The 10,429-nt window shown below is 47.3% G+C and overlaps 1 protein-coding gene across 5 annotated transcripts; it reads right to left on the reverse strand.

Moving 5' to 3' along the window:
• Window positions 1-928: 928 nt before the first annotated feature.
• LOC118218689 (transcription factor EC-like) lies at window positions 929-10,049 on the reverse strand. 5 transcript variants are annotated; one of them, XM_035401288.1, is made up of 10 exons: window positions 9,887-10,026; window positions 6,311-6,395; window positions 6,025-6,211; window positions 5,119-5,349; window positions 4,742-4,843; window positions 4,338-4,458; window positions 3,363-3,419; window positions 3,044-3,119; window positions 2,434-2,581; window positions 929-1,658 (listed from the first exon to the last, which is right to left on the reverse strand). In XM_035401288.1, exons 3-10 carry the CDS (start codon window positions 6,082-6,084, stop codon window positions 1,233-1,235), a joined length of 1,221 nt encoding a protein of 406 aa, XP_035257179.1. In that variant the 5' UTR covers window positions 6,085-6,211; window positions 6,311-6,395; window positions 9,887-10,026; the 3' UTR covers window positions 929-1,232. The 5 variants fall into 5 exon arrangements, with proteins under 5 accessions (XP_035257179.1, XP_035257182.1, XP_035257178.1 ...); XM_035401291.1 differs by lacking the exon at window positions 6,311-6,395 and having other exon boundaries at window positions 4,413-4,458; window positions 9,887-10,044; XM_035401287.1 differs by lacking the exon at window positions 6,311-6,395 and having other exon boundaries at window positions 9,887-10,044.
• Between the last annotated feature and the right edge of the window lie 380 nt (window positions 10,050-10,429).

Raw genomic sequence — 10,429 nt, forward strand, 5'->3', positions numbered from 1 at the left:
TTATATAACTCTTCTGCTGAAGCACGAGCTTGGAGCTATTTTGAGAAAATAGTGTTTTGATTAATATTAAACTGATTTCGATAAGTTTTCCTGAAATTAACTCTTCTTGGCTGAAAAAATATTCCAGGAATTACATTCGTTCTCTGGCCCCCTCCCTTCCATATCTGTGCCAATACTGACACCTAGTGGTGTGAATTTTTACGTACTCAAAGTTCTGACGAACAGGAAACAATCCGGTTTGTTTTGGAATTTTATGAATACTTTTGTTTCCTCCAAATGTCCCCATAAATCATGCGGCCAAAATGAGAGCTTTTTTCTTCTTCTTCCCTGCAGTTTCTCTTCAGGCTGAACAGGCCTCATTCTGCCCATCAGACTCCCCTGTCAGTTAGAGGCAGAACTTCAGGGGGGCCCAGAATGAGAAGCTCATAAATATGTATGTATTTCAGCCCTGATGCTCATTAGACAGACTTCCACATGTACACGCACAGGTTTTTTATTTTTTTATTTGTTTAAATACAGTTAAAAGTAATTTTTTCCCCCCTTCGCCTATCAATACAAATGATCAGTAAGGTGAGGGATCTGAGAAAAGTTCTCAGCAGCAGGATGGGTGTAATAGGGCCGGCTCGACGCATTTAATAAACAGTTATTGATTAATTATTGATGAATTATGGATGGGTCCGTCTCTAAGGGCCGGTGGAGGGGGAATGAATAATGCACACAGCCCGTCTGAGAGCTCGGTCTGCAGGCGCTGACAGAGCAGTTATCTCCACGCTCTGCTAACCGTCCCATAGCGGCCATTTCCTCACACAGGCTTCAAGTGTTTTAGGGGACTGAGTCTCCGCACCAGCGCCCTCCCACTCCTCCTGCATCCACGATCAGACGCAGGTCACACCCTTTGCAAAGGGTTAGAATGAGGAGGAGTCTGGGGTCAGGGAGGGAGATTGATTTAATGATATCACAGATTTAAATAAGGCATGTAGCTTGTTTTTTGTAAATATTTAATAATTACAGTGATCACAGTTTTATCATTGGTGTGTAAACTGAGACAGTTGGTTTCATGTTAAAGACTAAAATGTGCAAATTTTAGAATTATTGAAAGTAAACAAAATATATTTCAAATGAGATAATATTTGGCCCCATTGGGACTGTTCATAGACTGCAGTCATGGAAGCAGTGATCTGGCGGGTCTGTGCATGGAATTATGGGATAGAGGCCGACACTGGGCTGGCAGGTCAGAGGTCATCCGTGTTATCCGTGCTGAAGCTGCTCCTCCTACTGCTGTCTTTGGAGGCCTCGGAGGAGGTGTGGAGCAGGGTGAGGGGGGAGGCGCGGGGCGGGGCCAGGGGGGACGGGTTGGGCGAGGAGGAGGAGCAGGACAGGAGCAGCGAGCCGGCGCCGAAGGGGGAGAGCGGAGCGTCCATCAGCAGCTGGTCCAGGTCCTGCTCCCTCTTCAGGGGCGCGCCGAACAGGTCTGAGAACTGGGACAGCAGGTCACCGCCCCCCTCCGGCTGGCCGAACTCCGCCCCCACCCCCTCCTGGTATAGCGTCTGGGCCGGGGCCTGGGGGACTTTGAGCAGCTGGGGGGGGGCTGGCTCGGGCCCCCCCAGAGCGGACCCCACACTGGGGAGGCAATGCAGCCCGGCCTGCAGCTCCAGCTCCTGAAGAAGACACGTACAGGCTTAGGGTCACCCACCAGGCCCACTTTAACCACATCTCAAACTTCATCTCCATTTATTACACCTTTGTGTGGTCTAAGATGGCGGTACAGTCTGACACTGAGCTCATGCTGTTTACATGGTAAAGAAATAACGGGCAAAGAGGTGTCCACCAAAGAGCCCTGTCTTTATAGCCTGTTAGCATTGAGGGTAAAAATAGCTGTGACTATAGCTGCACACACAATGACCTTCTTCATATAAATGTATATTTGTTTGCATACAGCCTCATGTCCTCCCACTGAGTGGCCAATATATCACTCTGCCCAAAATAGCAGGAGGAGCCGGGGCATAGACACAAGTAGGAGAGGGGTAGGTGCAGTGGGGGGCAGTAGAGGGGCAGTACAGGGGCAGTATGGGGGCAGTATGGGGGCAGTAAAGGGGCAGTACGGGGGCAGTAGAGGGGCAGTAGAGGGGCAGTACGGGGGCAGTAGAGGGGCAGTAGAGGGGCAGTACAGGGGCAGTACGGGGGCAGTAGAGGGGCAGTACAGGGGCAGTAGAGGGGCAGTACGGGGGCAGTAGAGGGGCAGTACAGGGGCAGTATGGGGGCAGTAGAGGGGCAGTACGGGGGCAGTACAGGGGCAGTAGAGGGGCAGTACAGGGGCAGTAGAGGGGCAATACAGGGGCAGTAGAGGGGCAGTACAGGGGCAGTAGAGGGGCAGTACGGGGGCAGTAGAGGGGCAGTAGAGGGGCAGTACAGGGGCAGTAGAGGCCCACACACCTGTATACGCTGCAGCAGTCGTCGGTTAGCCTGCTCCAGCCTCCTCTGCCGGTTCTCCAGCTCTCGAACCTGCTGCTGCTCCTTCTGCAGCCACTTAATGTAGTCCACCGAGGCCTTCAGGATGCTGCCTTTGTTCCAGCGCATGTCTCTGCGGGGGGGTGGGGGGGGTGGGGGGGGGGGGGGCAGGGGGGGTCAGCACAGCCGTCTCACAAGCGCACACAGAGGAAAAGCTTCCTGCGGTCTCAACAGAGCAGTCGAGTATATCACTGGGAAGAAAGGTTCTCAGGCCCCTGTGCGGCAAAATGGCTGCCAGAGCTGAGTGTTTATGTCAGAAGAGGGTAGAAAGTGGCTTTGTGAAATGTAAAATATAGAGGAGTGGGTGTCCAGTTCAAAGGCTGGTGGACCGTGTGTGTGTGTGTGTGTGTGTGTGTGTGTGTGTGTGTGCGTGCGCACGCATGCATGAATGTGTGTGTGTGTGTATGCGTGCATGTATGTGTGTGGGTGTGTGTGTGCATGTGTGTGTGTATTTTATCTTGATGAAATCATCTTGACTGTACTGTATCTGACAGGTGAAATTCCTGTAATGAGTAGCTTAGTCCACGGTACTTACGGGTCATTGGATTTTGGTATCATGGTTCCCAGCTCTTTTATTCTGTAATTAATGTTGTATCTTCGTCTTCTTTCAACTGTTGAGAGAGCAGAGTGGCAGAGTGAATAATAATTAGTGATGCACTTGTCTTCAGGGCACTTGTGGGATGGAAAAAAATGTGAATTACTGCCCTTGGCAAAGAAATCATTGTTATGCAATGTTTGTTACACCAGGGCAGGTAACCAATAGGGGGCAGCAGTGTGTCATTCTTTTTTCCTTCATTTTCATTCAAGTTCATGTAAACTTGAAGATAATAAAACTCAGATTGCAGTTTTCTCACTTATGTTGTGATTGTCTTTCTTCTGTCGCTCTTTGGACTGCACTCTCGTGTCGTGTTCTGAAAGACAAGAAAGAGCGGAAATTAGCCTGGAGCAGGCTGCTTCAGGACAGCTAGCAGTTCACTTGCACACAACGACTCTTCTTGAGTCTACTAAGGGTGCTCCCTGAACTGGGCGATGTCATACCCCATTCTGTACCACCCCATGGGGCACATGACAACATTTGGCAGAGTCAGGATTGTGCGCCAGGCCGTGGAGCCCATCCACACTCCGGAACAGTGCTGTGCAGATCCAGCACCTCCATGCCACAATACACTGAGCATGTAATGTGTGCATTACCAGCAAGCAGGCAGTCGGTTGCTGTTTTTGTTCTGTGGTTTCACTCTTTGAAGATTTTCCAGAATTCTAAGTCCGTGTTCTAGAACTCCACTGCTTTCAGTTACCAGCAGTGACTGTGACATCAGCGTTAGAATTTTCAGAACATTCTGATTGCATATCGGTGACATCTCACAGGGGTAAGCCCGTTGAGGACAGAGGCACGGGCTCCTGGTGCGTGTCATACTGCAGGCGTAAGCAGACGGCCTCTGTGGCTCTGGGACTCAGGCAGAGCACCTGGAGCCCTGCCGCTGCGGCTAATGGGCTGTGCACTCCCCTGTCTGTCATCAGCCGAGCTTCAGCGGCTGCAGACGGAAATCAGCCGCTCGGATAAATCTGCCGCCTTTGCATCGCTGCTATGGCGGATGTGTTGATTACTGTGCGTTGCCCCCGTCAGCTAAACGCGTAGCATAATACACATGTGTTTGTGTAGTTAGGAAATTAGCCTTCCTGGCTAACCCAGGCACATTTACTGAAGTGTTATTAACGTGCACTGTCCCTGCAAAATAAGCTGATTAATTAAATTAAATCTATCTGACCCTCATCTCATCACTACGGCAGCGTTCGAGCAGAGGGTTACTCCACACCACACGCCATCGTACCTGCGACCTCCCTCTTCACACACAGGTGTGTGGGGCTTAGGCCAGGTGTCATCCTGCAGTGCGTGAGGCTCGTACCTGAGTCACCACCGTACAGGTCCAGCAGGCTGCTGCTCAGGTGACCCTTAGGTAGAGAGAGAGGAAGTAAAGAAGGAAATGAGTCATTCTGATTGGACAAATACACAATTAATAATGAATGGAAATGAGTCATTCTGATTGGGCAAATACACAATTAATAATGGAAATGAGTCATTCTGATTGAACAAATACACAATTAATAATGGAAATTAGTCATTCTGATTGGACAAATACATGAGTAACAATGATTAATCATTACAGTAGTAAGTTTTTTTATAACATGGTGGGGCGATGGCTGGTAATTCAGTGATGAGGTTTTCAGTGCTTACGTTGGTTTGCCGTAGGATGTTTGACTCCATGCATCCCAGGTCCTCGTCTTTGAAGTCAGTTTCAAGGTTGATGAAGTCTTCAATAACGTGATCCATTGGGAACTAAAGAGAGAAACAGAGTGTAGAGTGCACTTTTAAATTTGACCTGTGCATCATTTTGAAAACAGTCCTTCAGTTGTAAATTACGATTGATGTGGCAGTGAGTGAAGGTTACTGGAAATGTACTGTAGATGGCAAACAGAAAGCTAACACATGACGTCAGACTGGTACTCCCTTACAGCCTGTCTGAGTGTGATTGAGGTTACTGTGCTGTTATGGGTGAGCAGTGAGGCAGTGTGGCCCACAGGGGGCGCCAGAGTTAGAGAGCACAGACTCACCTCGCTGTCGTGTGCAGTGAGGGTCAGCAGGGGGATGTGGTTGCCCAGGGCGCCACCGTCCCCGCCGGGGGGCAGACGCCCGTTCCTCACAGGCGGCATGGGTTCCAGGGGCTGCCCCGCGTGGGACAGGGCGAGGAGGCCCGGGCCGGTTTGTCTGGAGCCCAGGGACAGGTACTGCTGGGACTGGGCCGGGTGGAGGTGAACCGTGGAGCTCTCCAGATCCTTCTGGACCTGTTCGGATCACAGAAAGCGCGACGGCATCTCAGACTGGTTCTAAAGGCTGCCACTGACAGCAGGCTGCTTTCTGCGACCTGTGCCTGTCCAGCCCCTCGAACTGCCGCGTGTCACGTTGAATTCGCTCCCTCGGCAAATTAGTCTGTGCTGATTGTGTTCCGGGGTCCAACAAGAGCAGGACCAGCGCAATAACAGCGGTCAACTCGTGTATAGCGAGACACATCCACAGAACCTCAGGCCTCTCTGGCTATACTGGCAGAGCTGAAAGCCTTGGACATGCCTGTACATACGGTGGACGAATCGACGGCTCTGCTCCCTATGGTTGGTTTTATTGTTCTAGAAAAAAACGCTGGAATATTACCTGCCTACCTGTTTACAATTATCTGGCCAAATCTGCCCCAAATCAGCAAATCGGACTCAATCCGCAAATCACCTTAATTTTGACACCAACGTTACAGAAATGTCCGTAAGGATTAATGAGAGTATTTCATTTGATTTCCTGAACTTACTTAATGGAAGGCAAACCCCAATGCTGCTCTTTTACGCCTCAGCATTGCAAGTTACTTTTGGTTTTGCAAGTTTTAGCTACTTCAGACATCACAAAAAGAGCAAAAACTTTTGACATTTAACAATGTAGAAAAATTTTCATGAATGCTTTTTAAAAGTCCTTACATTAGAAACTCTGTTTTCTTCTCTCATCTTGTAGTAACTGCAGTCGGATAAATGCGGCATTCTCTCCCAGCCTGTGTCTTCAGTTTCTCTTTGAATCCAAGCTTTTGTAAGATCCGATGCGGTGGCTATCTCATGGAGAGCCAGTATTCCACTGCTGCTTGTTCTGTTTCCTGGAAGGCACCAGCTACTGCAGAGACAAAGTCGAAGCGCGTCTTTACTTTCAGACGTAGGAAATCAGGAACCAACACAGACCGAATCTCAGCTGATCGCCCTGGTTTGGACATACCTCTCTGTCTATATCACTTTGTTCCTGGGACCACCCATTTCTATTGGCTAGGAACAGCCAATCAAAAACTTGCTTGTCATGTTTCCTAGAAAGGGTCAAACACAGACAGTGTTTGTTCTAAATAGAGGTGGTTTAAATTACCCTCAATAGCCTTTTTTAAAACCAAGCCCTCTGACAATTGTCTCACATACCCATTGCCAAAAAAAAAAACCTATTTTTAGGCAGTTGTACGTCTGTAACCTATACATTTAAAGAGCAGGAGAGAAAGACATCTTTATGTGTAAGCATCTTTATGTTTCCCTTCTCATTAGGGTGACACCGTCCGCCTCGCTGTCGCGAGCGAGAAACTGAGAGCTTATTGTTGATTTTTGTTTATTTTTAGAAACTTTAGAAAAATAACTGGCATAATCCTATGCAGACATAAACTGTTGAGTTTTCACGATATCGGTTAAGTTCAGGAAGTACCAACATATGCACTTGTGGTGTACTGAATAAGCTGACTTTTCCTTGAATGGTTCTTTAAGATTCATCACCTCAGAGCATTTTATTTATTTAAGTTTTATTTAATTGCTCTTTTTTTTATTTAAATACTGACAGGAATACAATTATAATTGTTCAAAAGAAGTGGAAAGGGAAGCTACGTTGGATTCAGGTGCTGGTTGCAAGGTGAAGTTTGTATCCATAGAGAGGAAAATTAGCAGGCCAACAGCACTATACTACAGGCATTCCATCTTCAGTGAAAGAAAGTTTAAAAGCCTTTATTATTTTTAATTATCAATATGTGTAGAAGTAACTGTCATCAATGGCTTTAGGACTTTATGGTCACTTCCTGATGCAAATGCTCTTATACAGGTACTACAGGGCTCGATGGAACAGCCCAAAGAATATCCAGAATATTCTTTCATATTCAGCTCAATATAAGCTTAGGCAAATATGTTAGGATTCTTTTTTTTTAGAATTGGAAAAACTAAACTGAATAACAATGTTGTGACCATTCCTGTGAAGTTACTTGTGACTCCTGAATAATGTTCACTGGAACATTGACTTTCCGGGATTGTTCTGAACCGTGTGTACCAGGATCGTGCCACAAACAGAGACTCTATTATGCTTTCATGTCTTGTCTAATGCAATCTGTATTAAACAGAATGCACATGATTATGAAATGATTGATCTCATTTCCGAAGGGGAAAATATAGACAAATTTTTCTAACAAAATTACATTTGTAACCAATAAGAAAATAACCATGGCAACTGCGTACAGGAGAGCTATGGGAGGGCTTTATGGAGACTGTCAGGACATCAGGTGCCAGTGGTAATGCCTACCTGGCACTTTTGACTCGGACGACAAAGTTCATAGTTCATGCTGTTTTCCCCTGTGTTTCCGGAACGTCAGTTTTCTTTTGTTCAGAAAGTTTCCATGACAACAGCTCAGTCACCTCATCTCCCCTTCCTGTGTACAGTGCTCAGTAAATAAGGCTGTAGCTGCTTCACTGTGCCTGCATCCCATCAGGGGCCTGAATGCCACCAGGCGTCATTTTAATGAACACATTGCTCCTTATTGAACTTAGGTTCATTTATGAGAAAATGATGCTCACTGGGAATTGCCCCACCAGCTGCTTGGATGAACCATTTTGTTAAATGATGGGGGGGGCGGGGGGGCTCAGTAATTTGAATAATTTGGTTATTGCAAAAGTAGCAAAAGACCCCTAATTAACACCATTATTAAATGAAACACACACAGTACAGAATATATTTATCATCTTGAATAAATGGCAAAAATGGCAGAATGTTTTATGCAAACAAGCTCCTGTCTGTTTCTGAATGAAGGGTCTGCCCTCTGGAGCACAGCTAGGGCCAGGCTATTGCCCACAGCGTGATATCTGTCCGTGTCCTAACATTGCCTTTCTCTCCACTGTAAGTGGCGGAGACATGCTCATTAAGCAGTTAAGCTTCTGTAATTGAATTAACAAATTCTCCTGCAGTGGGTGAAGCGGCCAGGGCAGAGGCTGGGTTATGAATGGGGGCCCAGAGATTAAAACAACAACTGCCCAGAGAATATCTCCCAATAATGACTTTTATTGCTACTTTATACATTTTTGGAAATTATGCCATTTGGAAGTTATTTTTGTTAAATACTTTTTTGTACATTTTTAATGCTTTTTCCCCTCACTTCTCTCCCTAATCTGGAATTACCAGTCGTATATATTTATCAGTGATCATGGCATGAGCCTTCACCACCAATTAAGCAGCGCTGCAGACAGGCACGTTCTGTTCCCTAAAGCAAGCAGTGTGGCTTTGTGGCTTCCCTGGCACAATAAGCAATTTCTACACAGACATTGATGAACTCAGAGTTTCACTGTAACCTCAGTTCTTCTTTCACTTCACAAATGTCTTGGTTGTGAAAGACTGGAGTTTGATGATGTTGTAATATCGAAGGAACAGTGTGTCATCGGCACAGCTGATTTATTATTACATGGTTTTCTCGACCATTGAAGTTTGCAGATCAAATGTGAGAAAAATTCACAGGTCACCAGTGGGATGGACGCTGAAATATCACTTCCCAAATTCCCAACAATCAACCGCTATCTCACTAAAACACCACACACTAGTGGCATATACCATACAACAATCAAGCAGTACCTCATTAAAACACCATGCACCAGTATCATATCATATACACCATATATAAATCAAGCACCAACGCAATACACTGTACACCAATGCCCTACATCATCCCAAAATAAACACTGAACTCAGTGAAACACCGTGCACCCAATGCCCCTGTTCGCATGTCCACAATTTATCTGTACCCCTACAAAAGGGCAGCACTAAAAACCTCTTTCCTGTGCATTTGCTGACAGCTGACTATTCACGTTTTACATGTCTTCAAAGCAGATAATTTTTGCCGAAAAGATCATCGCTGTACGCATCTTACAGCCGACTGAAGGTGAATTTGTGGACTGGCTGCACCGCAGATGCCCTTCGGACACAGCCAGCCAAACTACTGCTCAAACGGTGGTGTCCAATCACAAGCGAGGATGGGTCACCAAATGAAGCTGCCAGTCACGTCCTGGCAGCAAGTTCTCTGGTGGAGATTCCAGCTGGAATTTGATGATGGACTCTAGCTGGAGCCAGCTTCTGCTCCAGCTGGATACCATCGGGAATTTGATGATGGCCTAATTGTCTGTACCAAGCAGACCCACCATAGTTGCTATCTTGACCATCTTGTTGCCAGCCTGAGCATCTCCAAACCAGCTTTAAACCAGCTGGAGCACCTTAAAGCCAGGCAGGAACCACGCTGGAATTTACACCAGGGCTGTGACTCTCAGTGGTCAGATCTATAAGGCAGCACACAAGTGCATTGTGCTGGACAGTGTTCCCCATCACATGGTGTACATGAGCTGGTGGCACTAGTTCCCTTGAAACAAAGTTGTCTGTTGCTGAAGGTTTACATGCAGACACATCATTACCACTCTGTTAATCTGCCATTAAAGCTGAACTGTCCCAGCAGTGCATTGCCTGTGGGGTTACCTCTCAGATCAGGTATATTCTGAAGAACAGTTTATGGAATCTAACCTGGATTTCCGTCAGGGAGATCACCTTGACGACGCAGCAGCCGCTCATGCCTCCCTCCTCCCGAATCGGCAGCGTTGGCAGCAGAGACCCTGGGCCGGTCAGTCGTGGCCGAACCGTCGCCACGGCGACTCTAACCACGGCGACCCAGAGATGGAGAAAGGAGAAGAGGAAGGGAGAAAAAAGGGGAAGCGTAGGGAGGGGGCGTTTCCTGAATGCTGTCTCCGTCAGATGGAGAACGAGTGAAAATGAAAGAGAGAAATGACACAGCAGCTTTCGGAGCTGCGCTGAGGCAGAAGTGAGAATGGGGGGGTGGGGGCATTTCTGACCTCCCCCCCCCGTTACGTACTGCCAAACTCAGCACATTCCCCGTCCCAAGAGGAACCCTCACCTCTCTGACCCTCACACTGCAAACTGCATAAAATACACTCAGCTGTGGGGTACACTGGTACACTGAGGACACACTGGAACACACTGTCAGCATGCTGTACACACACTGAGGACACTGTCAGCATGCTGTACACACACTGAGGACACACTGTCAGC

Source organism: Anguilla anguilla, chromosome 19 (assembly GCF_013347855.1).
Source record: "Anguilla anguilla isolate fAngAng1 chromosome 19, fAngAng1.pri, whole genome shotgun sequence".
NCBI lineage: Eukaryota > Metazoa > Chordata > Actinopteri > Anguilliformes > Anguillidae > Anguilla > Anguilla anguilla.